Source organism: Carassius carassius, chromosome 27, assembly GCF_963082965.1.
Source record: "Carassius carassius chromosome 27, fCarCar2.1, whole genome shotgun sequence".
Lineage (NCBI taxonomy): Eukaryota > Metazoa > Chordata > Actinopteri > Cypriniformes > Cyprinidae > Carassius > Carassius carassius.
In genome coordinates this window covers 8,922,338-8,943,583 of record NC_081781.1, presented here as the reverse complement: position 1 = coordinate 8,943,583, position 21,246 = coordinate 8,922,338, and the positions used below count along the sequence as shown (strand labels likewise).

The following is a 21,246-nucleotide window of genomic DNA, read 5'->3' as shown; positions in this document are numbered from 1 at the left end:
TAGTGAATTCGCGCCCTCTAGTGGATGATCTGAAATCATCGCCACATTTTCTTATTGAACCGGCCCCCATTCCTGAGAATGATTGAACGCGAGCTAAAGTGATAACATTAAATTATGCATGACTTCGACTTAATGGTGATAGAACCATATCCAATGTGAGCATGGCGCGAGGAAGCCTCTCTTTGTGATAGATGTCACTTATTGTCACTCATACAAAAAGTTACTCACACGCTTGAAGACATTGCCATGAAAACTGATACGCCGTTTCTCGTCAGCTACTCAACCCAGGTCAAGTGATCACGTAAAACTGCGTAATTCTATCTTAGGCCGCTTCTAATAAAAAAGAGGCGGGGACAATGAGGCGGAATTTACTTCTTGAAGAAGCTTTTTGAGAGTTTACGGCGTGCTGTTGCCATAGAGACACACAACGAGAACAGAGAGACGAACGCTTGGAAACAATGTAACATTTACTGAACATAACTGGATTTCAGAACGCAGAAACAGGTAAGGAAATCTGATTGTTTTTTGACATCGAATGTAGTCTTATAAAACGTGTTTACTAGATAAAAAGCCAAATTGTTACCAACTTAAAAATCTCCAAATGAAGGTGCAAAAATTGCCCCTTAGTTAAATCGCGTCCCCAAATTATCACACAAAGTTGTTTTTATCGAATATTCTTGGAGGAACATTATTTGCATAAAAATAAATGTGTTTGTAATGAAAAATCATTTAAATATTAAAGTTAAAGGGAATCAGACGCTTGGGTAAGTCTTCACATGTATTAAAATGCTCAAAATCTGATTACAGTTACTTTTTATGTATTACATTATTACATACTCACACAATGGAACTAAATTATTCACAATTTACTGTTTCATATAATGTGTTTATTTATTTAAAATTTTCCTTTCTAAAGGAACCCAATTTCAGCCATGTTGTGCCCTACTATTACACCTTAACATTGATTAAAATCTCAAGTGAAATGCATTCAAAGAAAAATAGGGTGTGGGGGTCTACAAATGCTACCATAATAATTTTTTTTAGATTTTCAGGTTCATGATGTCATGCACCCTGGCCAAGGGGAGGCTTGAAGTTTTGCAGATCTATCGGTTACTGCAGTGCGTCCAGGATGGAGATAAGCTGTACATAGAGAAATTAATCAGCATGGGTGTTCGGGACCTCATAAATCTCACTGAGCCACATGAGGGGAACGGTGTCCTGCACTTGGCATCAGTGGGCAACAAACCCGACATGCTGGAGTTCCTCATAGCTCAAGGTGCCCGTCCAGACATTCAGGACAGGAGGGGGAGGACACCCCTGATGCTGGCCGCAGAGCTCGGATATGATGGGATCGTGTCTCTACTGGCCAAAAACAACGCAGACATGAAACTTGTAGACAAAGAGGGGAAAGGTAATTTTTTATTATTTTAATTTATTATATAGTTTAACAGCCACTTTTTATCCATTGCTGTCTATATAAACATACATGCAACTGTTATAATTATCTGCCAGTGCCGGGGCCAATATCAATATACTGTATATTAATACAGTATATTTAATACAGATATTAATAAGGCTTCCTGTATTTGATACCTTATCAACAGTTATTCTTCATAAGACAATTTGACAGCAACCACATAGTCAACAGGGATCATCAATGGCTGGCAGTATCCTGCCATTTTGGAGATTTACTGTATGCAGATCTAATTACAGATCAGGGTACATCCAGTCAAACTAGTGTGTAAACCGATCTGAGTAATCCGTACTTTGGATTTCCTCCCAGGCTTGCTTTTCTACTGCATCCACCCTACCAAAAGGCACATGCGCTGCCTCCAGGTGGCCCTTAACGGCAATGCAGATGTCAACAATGTATCAGACACTGGGATCCCAGTGTTCCTGCTGGCCTGCGAACAAGCTCAGGACTGTGAAGGAATGTGTCTCAGTATCCTAGAAAGAGGAGCAGACCCCAATGCTACAAATCAGGTTTGCAAACATTGTATAATTGAGAAATGGACTCCAAAATTAATTGAATGGTTACTTGCAGAGTACTTCAGATCTTGTATATTTGAAGTGTATGTGTATATATTCGTACACACACACACAAGCTCAAAATTGCTGATGGGTCGGTGTTTGCATCATTGATTCTGTGTGTATGATATCCCAGGATACAGGTCGGACAGCTCTAATGGAGGCCACCAGAGCAGGAGCAATAGATCTTGTGAGAGCCATTCTCAAGAAAGGAGGAAATGTCAATGCCTTGGATAAGAAGCAATTCCATGCAGCTCACTTTGCAGCTGAAAGAGGCTTCTTTGAAGTAAAGCATCACTTCTGTTGTTGTTTAACAATTATATAAAAGAGTGATCAGATTTGTGGTTATTGAATGACACTTTCCTAGCATTTGGCTATACGCCTACTTATTTCTCTAATAATCTCTCATTACTGATTTTTTTCCAGCTCATTACGGTGTTGTCTGGATATGCAGCAGACTTTGGAGTGGTAACATCAGAGGGGGATACACCCCTGCACTTCGCTGCCTCTGGTGGCTACACAGATTGCTGCAGGTTTCTAACTCAAAGAGGTAAATCAATTTATTTTAAGCCAAACAAAATCCTTAAACCGGGGGAGAATGGCTGCTTACTATTTTTCTGAGCAGATTGCTGTAAATTCTCAATGAAAAAATTATATCAATAGTAAAACAACTGACCATACCTGAAAACAACACAATAAGGTATAATTCTCTGTATTTTGTATATATTTTTATTTTTATTTTTGTACATTTACTTTAGTTAGTCATTTTATTAGGAAAGATTATTTTCCTTTTATTACATGCACCATATTTATTCAAATAAACCTGGCTATTGTCAACAAAAGAGAACCTTTAAGGTCCCACTTGGGTTTTCTTCTGAAAATGAAGAAATTAAGTAATTTTACGTTGCTATTATATTATTTTTCTTAAATTAATTGATTTTATATTATTATAATATTTCTTATTTTGTTTAAAAAATATTTAGTAATAATTATAATAATTAAAAATGTGGAACTCTCCCAAAAATTAAGAGGGCAATATTTATTAGAAAAATCACAATTAGATTTTTCCCAAATCCTGCAGCCCTACCATAAAAGCAGTCATGCTTTTTGATATGGAACAAGCTGAACTTGATTTGAAATATTATATTTGATGCCTTAAAGATTCAAATTCCTACTTTAGGATGCAATCCCAAACTGAAGAATCAAGAAGGTCTGCTTCCCCGTCAGATCGCTAAGGACTGTGGTCACAAAGCCACCGTCAAAGAGCTTAAGAAGGCTGAACGACTGCATGGAAAGTTCTCAAAAGGAGCAGGTGGCACAAATGAACCATGGGCTCTGACGCTTCACGACTGGTCTCATGAAAATGAGAATGCACTGAGAAGTGCTTTTGAGTCAGCATCAGATGGCTACATGGGAATAGAAATGGTGTCCAGAATGACATTTGTGTCTGTTCTTCAGGACCTTCACACTCATCTAGATGATAAACAAATTCATGCTCTTCTGCTTGCTCTCGATAAGAGAAGAGAAGGCTTTATAAATATAAGTGATTTTCTAAAAGGTCTCAAATATCTTCCAAAGACATATGTTATGGCTTCTTATGGGCCTAAGAAGAAGAAGGCAACCAAGGCAGGAAAGACCAAAAAGACTAAGTTCAATGCACCTATGCCCATCTGCACTGTCCCGCCTGATTTCATTCATCGGCGTGATGATGGTGGGCCACCACATTTTATGATTGAAAGCTACCAGCATGCTACAGATACCCACAGATATGACCGGGACCATCGACCAGGGCACCCTATCGAAGATGATACTGCATGGTACATCGATGAGCCCGAAAAGATATACATAAATATGAACTACTGTGTTAAAACCGGAGATATTGAGTCTCTCAGGTTGGCACTCAGCCAAAAGATTCCTGTAGATGTGAAAGATCGCTTCTACAAGACACCACTTATGGCTGCATGCGCAAGTGGGAACTACGAAGTGGCAAAGTTCCTTCTTGATAATGGGTAAGTTTAATGTACTTAAAATAATTGACTTAAAAGGATAGCAAGTTCACCCATATGGTGATTTACTCACCCTATTGTCATTCCAAATCCGTATGATTTTTTCTTCTTCTGCAGAACATTAAAGATATTTTGAAGAATGTTGGTAACCAAACAGTTGTGGTTCCCATTGACTTAAAAAAAAAAAAAAAGTCAATGGCAATCGAAACCGTTTGGTTACCAAAATTCTTTAAATGATCTTCTTTCATGTTCTACAGAGGACAGAAGGTCATACAGGTTTGAAATGACATGAGAGGGATTAAATTATGACTATCCTTCTAAATTAATAAATTAAAGTACATTTACATTGGCATATGTATACTCATAAAAAATGATATCCAAATGATAATCTCACCGCAGGGCTGATGTGAATGCATGTGATCAGTTCAGCTGGACACCTCTCCACCACGCCTGTCATGCAGGACAGCTGGACATCATACAGTTGCTGCTGGAGGCGGGAGCTTCTGTGGACCCGCCCACCCTCAATGGAGCCACTCCCCTAATGAGAGCCATTGAGAGCTGTAGACCGTCCTGTGTAGAGTACCTCATCAAAGCTGGAGCCAAGGTCAATGCAGCAAATAAGACAGGTACAGTTCCCTTTCTAGAAAATAACTATTATAATACAACTTCAACATCTTGATAGATCACACATCTATTTAAGTGTGCAACCCGTGAACACCTTTTTCTATTTCACAACCATCTTAGTGCAGACACAGTTTTTTCATAATTCCCACAATGCCACATCAGCTTTGCTGGAGGACTCTTTATGAACACCATGATTTACAGTGCATTAAACCTCTGAGATTGATCAACTTTGCCTCTGCTGTCAGGAACTTTTAATCTTTTAATTGCAGAGCAAAACTGCTTGGATGTTGCCCACGCTTATGCAGACTTCAGGGTGGTGGATTTGATCCAGGCTAAGATTAATACGCTACCCAGACCTAAGGAGAATAAGAAGCCCCAGCCTGTCAGAGTCCTCCGCAAACTAACACCAGCCTCAACCCCTGGCTCTACAAAAGAAAAGGTAGTGTATGTGAAAAGTGTACTGTATGTGACTTAACATATTAATTCGGCATATCCACGAGCCAATCAATTCCTGACAAAATCAAGCACTGTGCTTCATTTTTTCTTCATCGAGAAGCTATTTTACTCAGCTATATATTAAGTATTGAATTAAAACTTAAAACATAACATGAGACCATAGATGTTATTTCCCCTTTCATAAGATTTTAAGATACAAGTTTTTTTGGTTTGATTCAATACTACAGTAGTCCTGGACCTTATACTGACACCAATGGCATGGATAAACAGCATCAATGATGCTATTATGTAAATGTGCTATTCATTCATTTTTATCCATGATAAATTTATCCTGCCAACAGAAGTATCTCAGAGTGGGATTATTGATGCAATATCAAAATTCATCCTTATGTAGAAACATGTTTTTTACATTGGTGTTTTTTCATTGTTCCCCACATCTGTAATGTGACCTTGGGTTTTAGAATGGTGCTATGAAAAAAATATAAATTATTAATATTTTTCACTATATATTTGTCAAGTACTATTCACAGTAATTCTCATTTTAAAATTGCTGTGTCATTTCAAATATAAAATTGGAACAGCATACTGTGAGCTGTGATCAAAACCATCTGGTATGGAAAATGGGATGACACAGCAAATGAAAACCCAAGCAAAGAGTAAGTAAATTAATCCAGACGTGTCACATTACCCCCCAACAAGGCCTTGGCGACTTTATGACTCATTAGTGTGGACAGGGAAACCCCGCTGAACATTTGTTGAAAGTCACACCATTGTCAATGTGTCATCACGTCCACTGTATCTTGATTACGGTGTTGGTGCTTTATCTTCTCAGCAGGGCACCGTTCCCACTCCTACAGCCTCCTCGAACTCAGCAGTCAAGAAAGCAATGAAGAAAGACAGTGTTATCGTGCACAGCACTCAGATCACTACCGGCAAGCTCAACAAATTGGACATCAGTTTTGTGCCAAGAACGGTAAGCTGGACACCATTCATAAGTACTGTATACACACAGAGAAATTGGCCTCATGAACTAATAATAAAAATGTTTTTAAGGACAAAACAGTGTGCACATAAATTTCATGCTCTTATTTTACTGATCATTCAATGAATCAACATACAGTAGTTATGTCTTCGTTTAAGGGCTGTACACAAACAACACATTACAAACAAATTACACATTACACATTTTCAGATGCATTTTATGCAGAACCTATCTATCTATCTATCTATCTATCTATCTATCTATCTATCTATCTATCTATCTATCTATCTATCTATCTATCTATCTATCTATCTATCTATCTATCTATCTATCTATCTACAAACCCGATTCCAAAAGAGTTGGGACACTGTACAAATTGTGATTAAAAACAGAATGCAATGATGTGGAAATTTCAAATTTTAATATTTTATTCAGAATACAACATAGATGACATATCAAATGTTTAAACTGAGAAAATGTATAATTTTAAGGGGAAAATAAGTTGATTTTAAATTTCATGGCATCAACACATTTCAAAAAAGTTGGGACAAGGCCATGATTACCACTGTGTGGCATCCCCTTCTTCTTTTTATAACAGTCTGCAAACATCTGGGGACTGAGGAGACAAGTTGCTCAAGTTTAGGAATAGGAATGTTGTCCCATTCTTGTCTAATACAGGCTTCTAGTTGATCAACTGTCTTGGGTCTTCTTTGTCTCATCTTCCTCTTGATGATGCACCAAATGTTTTCTATGGGTGAATGATCTGGACTGCAGGCTGGCCATTTTAGTACATATTTTAGTAGCCCATGTTGTGATTTCCATTACAGTAGCATTCCTGTATGTGATGCAGTGCCGTCTAAGGGCCCGATGATCACGGGCATCCAGTATGGTTTCCGGCCTTGACCCTTACGCACAGATGTTGTTCCAGATTCTCTGAATCTTTGGATGATATTATGCACTGTAGATGGTGATAACTTCAAACTCTTTGCAATTTTTCTCAGAGAAACTCCTTTCTGATATTGCTCCACTATTTTTCGCCACAGCATTGGGGGAATTGGTGATCCTCTGCCCATCTTGACTTCTGAGAAACACCACCACTCTGAGAGGCTCTTTTTATACCCAATCATTTTGCCAATTGACCCAATAAGTTGCAAATTGGTCCTTCAGCTGTTCCTTATATGTACATTTAACTTTTCCGGCCTCTTATTGCTACCTGTCCCAACTTTTTTTGCAATGTGTAGCTCTCATGAAATCCAAAATGAGCCAATATTTGGCATGACATTTTAAAATGTCTCACTTTCAACATTTGATATGTTATCTACTGTATATTCTATTGTGAATAAAATATATGTTTATGAGATTTGTAAATTATTCCATTCATTTCTTACTCACAATTTGTACAGTGTCACAACTTTTCTATCTGTCTATCTGTCTGTCTGTCCGTCTGTCTGTCTCTCTGTCTTTCTGTCTATCTATGCAGATGAGCAAATTGATATGATATCCGTTGTTCTTGATATTTGTTGTAGACGTGGCAAAATCAGCTGACCACCACTGAGCTGATGGATAGGAAAGCAAGGAGAAGGCAGCGTTTCAGTTTTGATGTGGACTTTGATGACTTCAAGATGCCATTCAATAAAAACATTCAGAAAAAGTCAGCGGAGTTTGAGCTCACTGACTGAAAGGTAAAGACCATGTCTTGTTTGAAATCAAAACGTAGAAAAATCATTGCTTGCTATGGCAAACACTGTTATTATTATTGCACATTTTTGGATTACTGATTTGCACAGACACCACAGAACAGAAGAAATAAACTTTGGCATGTCCTGTTACTTTTTATTAAGAGATCACACAAACAATTTCCACCTGGCAGATAATAAAATGGACAGGAAATTCCATAAAAACAGGGAACTGAGCCATCTAGACATCAGGGGTCAGATTCTCAACAATTTTCTTAAGTCAAGAAATGTATTTAGACCAATTGTAAAAAGTTTGTAAGGATGTAAGTGAAATTCTTGAAAAATTGGTAAGAAGTTCTTAAATATCTTCTTAAGATCTTCTCAGATGAGCACATGGCATTTTATATACAATAGTTATTTTGCGCTGAATGCTAATGACAATAATGTTGTAATCATAAAATTTAAAACTAGGTCCCTATTTAAGTCAACTTTGCAGTTGTTACTGTTTTAAAATGTTGCACAAAGTTAATACACACATGATAATACCTAATCAGTGTTTACATTATCCATTATTTTTGTCACTTCAGAGTACTTGTGCACATCCTTTGTAAAAGTAATATGCATTACAAGTATCTAATGTTATGCTTAATTTAAACAACCCAATAAACACCTTTGGGGATTTAAGACATTTAAGTTTAAGTTGAATGTTACTTAAAGAGGTTATTTACATTTTAAATATATTCTTTTCAGTAACTCTAATTCTTCTCAAATTTGCCTTTAGAACAATCAAGATAAGAATATTGTTCAAACGAAAGGTTTATGGGGATGCAAAATATTCTTAATGTATTCTTAAGTTAAAAAATAAGAAGAAAATAATAGTTGCAAAGATTGTATTTATTTAATGTTTTGTGAATCCTGCCCCAAATTCTAATACAGATTTGAGGTCAGCTAGCAATCACTCAGAACATCTTGGCAACCTGATAGCAACACTCTGGCAACCTTCCAAAATGCCTAAGAATCATAGCTTCAAAAATTTCCATGGGTATCAGCACTTTAGTTTAGGTAACAATCTAACATACAGTGTGTTTTATGCTGGAGTTACTCTGGGATTAGTACCGCATGTCTCACGGTTGTTTCTCTTTCAACTCAGAGAGGGAGGTACGTTAAGTAAGACTGATTATACGAGGCAGAGATGAGAGCTGCTGCCTACGTGCTGGCATGCAGTTTGTCTCCTCCATGTCTCAGTATCTGTCAGGCATGCTGAGTACAGGCCTTTCACCACAGGCAATGCTGTGCAAAACCCCTCATGTTGTTTATCTCAGAAAACCCAGCGATTCTATCCAAATTTTTTCTTTTTTTCTTTAACAAGAATCAGATACATTAACTGCTGATTAACAATGTCTGGAATAGTTATAGTAGATATGTGTGATTGAAACTGACTAGTAGAAAGACTTGCAGTTAAATCTGTTTTTATTTTCTATGCTTCACAGACTGAAGTGACGTGCACCAGTTATTGATGGCCCCGGAGCAGATTCTAGATTCTTTCTGCTACAAGGAAATGCACCACTTTTTGCACCTTTTTATTGCACGGTTCTCTGTTTGGCCATCAGATGGCGCAACAGTGTTTACATACGAACAGTGTCTGTTTCGGATGGCTGTTCTAAGATCCTCAGGGACTCTTGTGTTACATCTCAGCACAGTACTGCAAAATGGCAGCCCAAACAACTGTGATTGTGTAGAGTCGAATTTTTAACTCGCTTAAAATATCATAAATTTCATTCAAAATTTACAGGTACGTGTTATGAATTGTAGCTGCCATTGTAAGTCTTTTTCCATAAACAATCTCTCTTATTTATTCCCTGATGTATTCTGTTAGTTAAAAAATCAATAGAAATGTACTACCAGTGAGTGAAAAGGATTCTCATGGTGGTAAAGAAATAAATATCCACATTAAACCAACGTAACGACGCGTTTACTGTAACCGAGTCAGTAAGCTCTGTTTAAAATGTCAACAGTGGCGTCTGAAAAACAGAGATAAGGTGTTTTGTATTTGTACAACATGTATCTGATTAAATGCGCCCATGTCTGCTGATACCAGCTTTTACCACTGAATTAGATCATTAGATTGCTTTGCCTTCAAGGTCTGTTGGGGATGGTTACATAACAAAATAAATGGTCAAAACCAACAGCTATAAATCAAGGCTACTGAAACTACGGGGTTTATACATACCCATTTGGTATCCAATCAGATTATAGAGAATTTATGTCGCTTATCAGAGACTGTTACTAGCAACTGTGAGATATATATGGATTTTTGTAAATGCATGTTTATCTTAATCCAAATGTTTGACTGTTTGTTACAGAGGCTGAGAAAGAGACAACAAAAGAGCAAACATGAGAGTGGTAGAGAGAGATAGATGGGGGGCGCCTTGGAGAGTTAGTACGTCAGAGAGCAAGAAGGACAGGGCGAATGAAAGCAATAGCGTGAGTGTGAATACGTCGATGACATTCATCCCTGTAGATGTGGGTAACGACACAGAGCAGTGTGGGGTGAGACAGGGATGGAAATGGAGGAGTGAATTTTTTATAAAATCAATGCTCTCAGCTTCAGTGTAAACAAGATCTTTCAAGAGTGATGAGCACGCACATGCTAATTGTGTTTTCCTGTGCAGAAGTGTCTGCATTTATGCATGAATGTCGATTAAACTCCATTGATGTTATTTTTCATCATAATACTAGTGTACATTGTTGAATTTAATAGGCTTTGTAATGACTACAATTAATATACACTGTTGGTCAAAATAGAAAAAAAGTTAGATACATTTCCTTCAATAAGTATTGGGACAGCAGTGACCAAATTGCTTTGTTCGCTGTGTAGTCAAGACATTTGCAAATATGATTAAAAGATGAATATAAGACAAAACTACAGAATGTCACATTTTATTATTAGCTGTTTCAATACATACGTTTTACCAAATAAAAAGGACAGCACTTTCAGTGAGCATAAGTACTGGGACAGTTTAATTTATGGCAGATGTTATAGATTAAAAGCTATTATTTTGTTGCAGATCCCTTGCGTGCAATCAGAGCAGTGAGTCTGTGACTCATGGACATCACCAGACTCTTGGTCTTATGCTTTGAAATGCTTTTTTCCAGCATTTAATGCAGCCAGTTCCAACTGTTGCATGTTTTGGGGAGTTTCTGCCATTAGACTGCCCTTCCAAATTCATCCTGCTATCATTAAAATTGAGAGGGCCTGTTCCAAAGACAGCCATGCATGCCCATGCAATGACACCACCTCCACCAATCTTTACAGATGCACCTGTATGATTAGGATCATTTGCAGTTCCCTTTTTTCTCCACACTTTTGCTTTCCATTCACTTAAATAAAGGTTCATTTTTGTCTCATCTGTCCATAAATCTCTGTTCCAAAACTCTACTGGCTTTTGCAAACTCTAATCTTGCCTTTCTATTGTTGGTGCTGATCAGATGTTTGCATCTTGCTGTGTAGCTTCTGTAATTCTGTGTCAAATTCTCCTGCGGACTGTAGATTGACAGAGCATCACCCCAGCTTTCTTTTATGATTTGTTTGTCATCAACTGCTGTTGTTTTTCTCAGCTGATCAAGTCATTGTTGGTTGCTGATGGCGCCGATGGTTTCCAAACTCTTGATTACTACATGTACTTTTTTTCAATAGCTCTAATTGATTTGCTCTTTTCTTTTAGCAGCCAAATTGCTTGCTTTTCTCTTAAAGTCAGCTCCCTTGTCTTCATCCTGGTTTGTGTGTGTCATCATCAAATGCAAGACTTGAATACAGAAGCAATGGATATAACTGATACAACACATTCCCTGCTTTTAATATCTGAACGCAACATAACACAGCTGATCACTTAGAAAGACCTGTGAGGCAACTGTTCCAATACTTATGCTCACATCAAACAGAGGGATGAAACTCTACAAGTGCTGATCTTCTTAGCTGGTAAAATATCTGTGTTGAATCGGCCAATAACAAAATGAGACATTCTGTAGTTTTCTCTCATTTTCATCATTTTATCATATTTACAGATTTCTCGACTCCACAACAAACAGAACAATTTTGTCTCTACTGTTCCAATACTTATGGAGGGCACTATATATATATATATATATATATATACATTTTTAACATTTAAAATATATTTTTTTCTTTTTTTAAATAATTTTCAGCAGCCATTTCCATAAATCTTCACAAATCGTTCTAATATGCTGATTTGGAGCTCAATAAACATTTTGTACTAGTTTTAAAAAAGTTAATAGTTATTAATAAAGGTCACATTATATTGATCAAGACATTTATAATATTACAAAAGATTAAATGAATGCTTTTGAACTTTTTTATTTCATGAAAGAATCCTGGGAAAAAATATAAAAATATTAAGCAGCAAAAACTGTTTTCAGCATTGATAATAATAACCATTATTAATAACTAAACAAAAATAATAATTAAACACCAAATCAGCATATTGGAATTAAGTTTTCAGGAATACATTTTCTTTTTTAAATATATGCACACACACAAAATTCACTGTTTGGTTCGATATGGCACAGTAGTTCATGGTTCGGTTCGGTACAGGGGTAATTGCTTACGTCACAATGGTTCTGTTTTAAACCATGAAGGTGAGCCAATGGATATCTCACACAAGCAACGTGCAAACTTTAAGCAAGAGTTATGCCTGTAAACGTCTTAATATAAGTCAATTTACTACACAGAAAGTAAAATTAAAAACGAAATGACCGAGTAATGTCAGAGCTTTCAGCATTTGACGCCGCATATTCTCGGAGACGACGAGATGAATCTTCTTCAACATATGCTGATAATGGTATATAGCTAACTTTTAATTTATTCTCATAATATTTCTAATATTGTATAGTAAAAAAAAATGATAAGAAACATATTTTATGTTAGACAGGTTGTTTTTGAAAGTTGGTGCTAGAAATAAAAGCTTTTTATTTCATTAATTTTTATTGATGACTGCAGTGTTAATATTTTAATTGTAGGCATGTAAATCATTGTATAATAGTCCTGTATTAAAATACCTAAAAAAAACCCTTCTTAATTGATGAGAAAATATATAGCCTAATCTTTTGTTATCCTGGCAGCACATCAGTTATTTGGTAATTATTGTGGGGGAAATTAATTGTAATTTTAATTTAATAGGCCTAATAAAAGTAACTTCATAATAATAATAATAATAATAGGCCTGATAAAAATAAGTATTTAACAGGCATAAATTAATTGGAAATGCCAAATATCTTAATATTGCCAACAATTGATGTTTTTGACAATATCTCTGGCTATTGTCGATAAAAGATCATCTTGTGACGCACCCAGAAAGGGGAGGTTATCGTAGGGCAGACAGCACATTGCTTGTTACGTCATTTGGCCTGCCTTGTTGAGCGCAGTCACTCTGAGAACATCATATTTCACACACTTTAAGCTGTTTGATTTTCCAAATGTAATAGGATTAGTCCAACGAATCGAATCGTTAAGTTTGTATTGCGCACGAACTGAAAACCCATGTATCGTATATATATATATATATATATATATATATATATATATATATAGTGCTGTGCTAAGACTTTGTTTTGCTTCACCTGAAATGATATGCCTGCCCCGTCCACCTTGTTTCCTGGGTTGAAAGTCTTCCTTGCAGCACTGCAGTGTTTCTACTCATACACACCCCCACACCGAGCTTACTCAGCAATCTTCTTCCTCCTGGGATCAAGGGGAGACAGAGAGCTCTGGCCAGGCTTGGCCTACACTTTGTTTGTGTTTTATTCAGTGCCTGTCACAGCTCTGCCCCACTGCCAGAGGCCACTGTTCTGAACATAGCCGACTGGGTCTGTCCTGACTCAGAGTTAAAATTCTCAGGCAGACCACTAATTCTCAGTTCAGGGACTGAGAATCTGCATGCACTTAACTAGGCACAGAAAAGTGATATAAACATAGTTATTAGTGCTGTTACAATATCACAGGGACTGTGAATTAAAGTTTTATTAGGTCTGCTGAATACGCTCTGACTGTTTTATCGTAATAAGTCCCCGGATGCTTTTATACTGCAACTTTCTTACACATAACTGGTGAAGGGAACAGTCTGTCATTCGCAATAACACAGGTGATTACTGGTTTATTAGGGTCATTCTTGTAAGGTGAAGGAACGTGGAGATGTTTACAACCTGTGAAGCAGCACTTAAAATACTGCTAATATGGAAAAAACATTAACATTAATTAAAGCTGTACAACCCGAATTCCGGAAAAGTTGGGACGTTTTTTAAATTTGAATAAAATGAAAACTAAAAGACTTTCAAATCACATGAGCCAATATTTTATTCACAATAGAACATAGATAACATAGCAAATGTTTAAACTGAGAAAGTTTACAATTTTATGCATAAAATGAACTCATTTCAATTTTGATTTCTGCTACAGGTCTCGAAATAGTTGGGACGGGGCATGTTTACCATGGTGTAGCATCTCCTTTTCTTTTCAAAACAGTTTGAAGACATCTGGGCATTGAGGCTATGAGTTGCTGGAGTTATGCTGTTGGAATTTGGTCCCATTCTTGCCTTATATAGATTTCCAGCTGCTGAAGAGTTCGTGGTCGTCTTTGACGTATTTTTCGTTTAATGATGCGCCAAATGTTCTCTATAGGTGAAAGATCTGGACTGCAGGCAGGCCAGGTTAGCACCCGGACTCTTCTACGACGAAGCCATGCTGTTGTTATAGCTGCAGTATGTGGTTTTGCATTGTCCTGCTGAAATAAACAAGGCCTTCCCTGAAATAGACGTTGTTTGGAGGGAAGCATATGTTGCTCTAAAACCTTGATATACCTTTCAGCATTCACAGAGCCTTCCAAAACATGCAAGCTGCCCATACCGTATGCACTTATGCACCCCCATACCATCAGAGATGCTGGCTTTTGAACTGAACGCTGATAACATGCTGGAAGGTCTCCCTCCTCTTTAGCCCGGAGGACACGGCGTTCGTGATTTCCAACAAGAATGTCAAATTTGGACTCGTCTGACCATAAAACACTATTCCACTTTGAAATAGTCCATTTTAAATGAGCCTTGGCCCACAGGACACGACGGCGCTTCTGACCATGTTCACATATGGCTTCCTTTTTGCATGATAGAGCTTTAGTTGGCATCTGCTGATGGCACGGCGGATTGTGTTTACCGACAGTGGTTTCTGAAAGTATTCCTGGGCCCATTTAGTAATGTCATTGACACAATCATGCCGATGAGTGATGCAGTGTCGTCTGAGAGCCTGAAGACCATGGGCATCCAATAAAGGTCTCCGGCCTTGTCCCTTACGCACAGAGATTTCTCCAGTTTCTCTGAATCTTTTGATGATGTTATGCACTGTAGATGATGAGATTTGCAAAGCCTTTGCAATTTGACGTTGAGGAACATTGTTTTTAAGGTTTTCCACAATTTTTTTACGCAGTCTTTCACAGATTGGAGAGCCTCTGCCCATCTTTACTTCTGAGAGACTCTGCTTCTCTAAGACAAAGCTTTTATAGCTAATCATGTTACAGACCTGATATCAATTAACTTAATTAATCACTAGATGTTCTCCCAGCTGAATCTTTTCAAAACTGCTTGCTTTTTTAGCCATTTGTTGCCCCCGTGCCAACTTTTTTGAGACCTGTAGCAGGCATTAAATTTTAAATGAGCTAATTAAGTGGATAAAAGTGTAAAATTTCTCAGTTTAAACATTTGCTACGTTATCTATGTTCTATTGTGAATAAAATATTGGCTTATGTGATTTGAAATTCCTTTAGTTTTCATTTTATTAAAATTAAAAAAACGTCCCAACTTTTCCGGAATTCGGGTTGTAAAAACTGGACACACAGGCTGCATTTATTTGATAAAAAATATAGTAAAAACAGTAATATTGTGAAATATAAATACCATTTAAATGTACTTTTTTTAATATAAATATTTTAGTTATTAACAGCATTTTATATATATATATATATATATACATACACACACAAAGTTCTGTCATGAAACTCTAGATGGCACAGTCCAATAGATCTAACTCAATATGACATAATGGCATCATTACAAGGTACAGCTGATTGGTTCTCTCCTGTATCAGTAGCCTATAAGCTTCATGCTCAACATTTAAGTACTTAGCAGTGTTTGCTGAAGCAGTAGCACCCTCCACCTTCCCCAGCTCCACCTGTATAGATTTTATGGGGGTTATTCATATACGTTATATGTGCAGCAGCAATATTCCTTACAGCAGCATGTTGTGGTAGTCTCTGTACTTGCTCTGCCGCAGCAGCTGCTTAGCAGATCTTTTCCGCCAAGACCAAATACATTAATATTGTCATGTACACTACCATTCAAATCACTCCGAGAGGTGTCATGACAGACATATATATATATATATATATAGATCAAATATTAGGCACAGTGGTGTCTCTAAAAGTAATAATCTTTCAAGTACCAAAAACAGTTCTCGTTTTCACAGAGAGATTTTCCTACCAGCAGCTTTAAGTAGAGTAAGGGATTGTTTTGGTTTGATTGCCTTACTCAAGTTCTTCTCCCAAGGAGTCAGTGTACAATTTCAGTCGATATAATATGATGGCAGAAATTCAAGTACCTTGCTGTTGAGCATTTTTCTGCAATTAGACTTTGCATTTGGCATCTATTCTTTGTAGCATGGTGTTTTGCCCACTGGACACTTTTTACTTGCTGCCCTTAGTTTATTTTCATACCCACCCAGGGAAACTTGATAAAACAACAAATACAGACACAAAAAACGTTTCCAGGATTCTTTCATTAGTTTTAAAATTGACAAGAAATAGTCTCAAAACTAATTCCACTGAAGATTCAGTAACGCAGTGAGTAATGTAATCACCACAATGGTCATTTAGCATTTGAATCAGGCATATGCAAGAGCGCTGTTGAGGATGGCAGACTTTAATGTTTAATCTCACAACTAGATCCTGAGAGAAAATAAATTATATTGTTTTGTTGCCTTTCCCAGCAGTATGTGAAAAAGCTATTTTTTATAATATCACTAATGTATGACTGTGCTGTAGTCTGGTCTAATGCACTAGGGTTGAGCGGCATGCAGTGTTGAAGTAAGTGCCCATATATCAGTGACAGGGTTCAGAGGCTGAGAGCGTCGAGCTGAGAGCATGGAGCTGAGCACTGCGGAACCAGCAGGGTGAAGCTGGCAGAGATCTGCTCTGCACTCCATCGATCTGGTTGAGCTGGAGTGGGTCATGGTTTCAGCACAAGGCAGCTTCATTTTCACTGCAGTGGAGGCGCCTGCTGTTCTAAACACACACGCACACAGTCTTGCATAGTTGGAAGCTGCAGTTCATTAAGCTGCAGAAGGCACAGAGGTACTACTTCCCTCATAGCAGCCCTTAAGGGTAAGATCTGCCAGTAACACCCTGGAAACATAAAAATGCTGCATCAGCTCTGCAAGAGATACTGTATGTATATGGCAGGCATCAGACATGACTGTCTGGGTCCAGGTTGGTGCTCTGCAGAGTTTCCTCATCGTTCAATATATAATACTCAAGCACACAAATATGTAAAACAAGCATTCTTGCCAATAATTGAAAATCGAGGCGCCATTGCATCTGTTCAATGTCACATGACAGGAAATGCAATATACAATCACAATATTCAGTGTGTTGAATGTTATTCAATAAATAGTACAAGCCATTGTGACTCTTATGAAGCAGCTCTTTTTACTGAAGCAGAACGATCTTGAAATAACTTGTTAATGGTTTGAGTTAATGGTCACTGAATCATTCAGAACTGTTACTCTGAATTGACTCTCAGAGTGAACTCAGAGCTTACTGCATAATTTTTTTGTTATATAAGATTTAAATAAACAGTGAATCTGTGTACTGTGTGTCCTGTGATACACACTTTAAGTTCTTGAGACTGAAATTTGGTGGTAAAACTGTAAAGTGGGTGCATATTTGAACCATAATCAATATTTCACTATGTTTTAACAAACCGGTCGAAATATTCTTACAGAAAATAGAGTGAAATTTATATGGCACAAATACAATCACTACAGAGCCATAATGAACTAGGAACAAAACCTCTTCTAAGGCCTTATATGGAATGCTTTGTTTCCCTCCCATTTTCCTCCCAATTATTTTATCCATTTTAAATGTTAACTTTAGCATTCACTATTCTAATTTAATTCTTAAAAAAAAGTCTGACTACTTTTCTAATCTTTTTTATTCTATCTATTTTCTTGCTATGTGTACTGCATTTAAGCTAACTGAGACTTGTTATAGCACTTATATTTCATTGCTCTTTTGTTGTTTTTGATTGCTTCCATTGTCCTCATTTGTAATTCACTTTGGATAAAAGCGTCTGCTAAATGACTAAATGTAAATGTAAATGTTAAAGGGATAGTTCCCCCCAAATTCAAAATTCTGTCATTAATTACTCACCCTCGTGTTATTCCACATGAAAGAACTTCATTCATCTTTATTTTTGTTTTCTTTGCACATAAAAATTCTTGTAGCTTTATAAAATTAGGGTTAAAGCATTGTGATGTCACATGGACTATTTTAACAATATCCTCACTATGTTTCTGGACCTGGTAACATTGCAGTTGTGTTGCTGTCTATGGAGCATAAGAAAGCTTTAAATTCAACTTTAGTTTTTCAGAAAGTATGTGCAATTAACTGAAATAATGAAACATTTACAACTAATTATTAAAAGTTGAACACAAAAAAGAGACACATGGTTTTCATATTTAAATAAAGTATTTTTGCATTGTAATATTCACAGACACTGATTAGTCCATATTGTTGTTCATACCATATATCATAATAGTGCACTACTCTTCTGAAAAAAAAAAGTCATGAATTCTTTATTGGATTTTATATTAGGTTTCATTAAAAAGGAACTGAAATGTGTTAAGATATTCACTACACAAATAATGACATTCATTTCAATTAAATACTTAATATTTTTTCTTAACTTTCTATTTTACAGGTTTAACTAAGAAAAAAGTACCACCAGGAACCTGCTTAAGTACCCTTGGTTGGGAAACACTGCCCTACAGAAACATATCAAAGCGAATGAATCAGAGTATCATTCATCAAATGCGTGTACATTATGACACAATGTGGCTTGAGGACATCCATTTTCACCTCTTCATACGTTTTCTATTTGAACGTGAGCATCCCAGTGAAAAAAACGAAGCTGCAGGTGACGCATGAAGAGAGAGAACCCCCATGTTTCCATGGCAACGTGCAGGTGAAGGCATCGAGGACTAATCTGGTGTTAGATCTATGAAGCTTAAGCATTGTTACAGTCTTCGCTTAAATCCATCACACACACTCAATAACTTGCTTTCTACTGATGTCTCCAACTAATCCCAAAATGATAATGATCACAAGCAGTCATGTTTGACTCACCAACCAGAACGCTGCACTACTCACAGCAGAGGGGGAGAAGAAAAGACAAAGAGAGAGACACAGCATTTATTGCCCTGTGTATGAGCCCTGAAAGACTGATAGCTTTTGCGACATGCTGCAATCTTCCCCATTCCAAACATAAACACACAGACGTTAAAACTAAATGCAATCAGCTGAAAACGTTCATGCTGTAGCAAGATGCAAATCTGCACATTCTAACACTTGTTTTTTTTTTTTGTTTTGTTTTTTTATAAGGCCTGATGTCCTTATTTTGAAAGTGCGGCCATTACGTCTGCTCACTGGACACATCAGATGTAGTCATGCAGTAAGAACAACTCATCTGTTCCACGGTTCTTCCCATGATGCAAAAGAGCAAATGATGCATCACTGCAAAAATCATTGTCTTAATTAGTATTTTTGCCATTTTCCAGTAAAAATGGAAACATCTTTGGAAAAAGATTAATTTACATGAGAAGCAGGGTTGTGCACCATTTAGAACTTTTTACATATTTTTTTCAAATTAAAATTAGTTGAATTGAGGTAGAAAACACTAGACAGAATTCCAATTAAAATGACAAAGAATTTAAATTCAAATAAATGTATATAACTAAGTTTTATTTCAAGACAAATCTGAACTTGAAACAAGAAGTGGAATTGCAATTTCAATGACAAAACTGAAATTTGAAGAAATTTATATAACTTTTAGTTCTTCTTCCACTAATATTAATTCAAATGACAACTTATTAAACTTGTTACGATGTTTTAAAAAAAAAAGTTTCATTTTAAAAAAATAATTAGGAATGTTTATGTTTAAAATATAAGGTCAAGATATATAAAAAATTTAAATTAAAATTTTAAAATAATAAAAAAATAATAAAGTTGAGATACTGTAAATTTCTCCTTTTAAAGATGTTTACAGAAAACCAAACAAAAATCACATGTGCGCTCACACAGTTATCACTACTATACGTGCACATGCATGTAGAGAGTGAAAGCACGGTACACTTTCAAAAGTATTAGACGTCTTGTTAATTATCTAGAAGGAATATCACATTCCAGCCTAATGCACACAGACATGATCAGTTTAACCCTTTCCAGTCCCCATAACACTCCGCAGCAGGCATAAATTGCATTTTGGTAATTTTCCAAACATATTCTCGATAATAAACTTGCATTTTTTTTATTTTAATTTTTATTAATCATTATATTTTGTTTGGATTGAATGAAAGGGTGTGAGATGAATTTACAGTCCTGTATAAAGAGACTCAGATCAATATGGATCAATATTTCTTCTGACATATATCTGCACTAGAGCATTTAAGAGCCTTGGTCACACACTTATCAACATTTCCACCCATCTCAAATCTAGCTGCTCATCGATTATCAGACTGAATATCACTTTCCCGAATTATCAAGCTTGCAGTCTGGCATTTTCACTCAATAGGCTCAGTGAAGCTACTAGAGAGAAATCTGTATGAACCTCAGTGAAAAATAGGTCATGCACGTCTAGGACAAAGGAGACAGGATGTAATGAGCAGCTAGAACAATATCGTCTGCTGGAGTGACAAGGCAGCCAAAGCAAACATTTGTGTAAATGCTAAATGAAAACAGCAGGATTAAAGTCACCAGAATAGAATATGCATGAGAAACAAATAAAAGTAGTGATGAGTAATGGTAAAACAGAAGATCTAAAACAATTCGATCTTGTGCTTATTTTATGCAGGGGTTTTCAAACTGTGCGGTATAAAAAGCTAGATTTTCTCAGTAGCAACTGACAATAAGAGTAAGAATTATACTATTTAAGAACCTTAACTAATATTACTACATTATATAAAGGAATAGTTCACCCAAAATGGAAATTTACACACCTTCAGGCCATCTGAGATGTAAATGAGTTTCTTGATTGAAACAGATTTTGAGAAATTTAGCACTACAACGCTTGCTCAACATTGGATCCTCTGTAGTGAATGGGTACCATCAGAATGAGAGTTCAAACAACTGATAAAAACATC

At 36.5% G+C, this 21,246-nt stretch overlaps 1 protein-coding gene across 4 annotated transcripts; it reads left to right on the top strand.

Moving 5' to 3' along the window:
• The first annotated feature begins 46 nt into the window (after nt 1-46).
• On the top strand, nt 47-19,776 carry ankef1a (ankyrin repeat and EF-hand domain containing 1a). 4 transcript variants are annotated; one of them, XM_059512505.1, is made up of 11 exons: nt 47-504; nt 1,045-1,411; nt 1,784-1,983; nt 2,165-2,314; nt 2,455-2,578; nt 3,209-4,037; nt 4,434-4,660; nt 4,928-5,097; nt 5,947-6,087; nt 7,623-7,778; nt 18,810-19,776. In XM_059512505.1, the coding sequence occupies exons 2-10, from the start codon at nt 1,057-1,059 to the stop codon at nt 7,773-7,775; spliced, it is 2,349 nt and encodes a 782-aa protein (XP_059368488.1). In that variant the 5' UTR covers nt 47-504; nt 1,045-1,056; the 3' UTR covers nt 7,776-7,778; nt 18,810-19,776. The 4 variants fall into 4 exon arrangements, with proteins under 4 accessions (XP_059368488.1, XP_059368486.1, XP_059368487.1 ...); XM_059512503.1 differs by lacking the exon at nt 18,810-19,776 and adding an exon at nt 9,263-10,492 and having other exon boundaries at nt 1,053-1,411; XM_059512504.1 differs by lacking the exon at nt 18,810-19,776 and adding an exon at nt 10,136-10,492.
• Nucleotides 19,777-21,246: the final 1,470 nt, after the last annotated feature.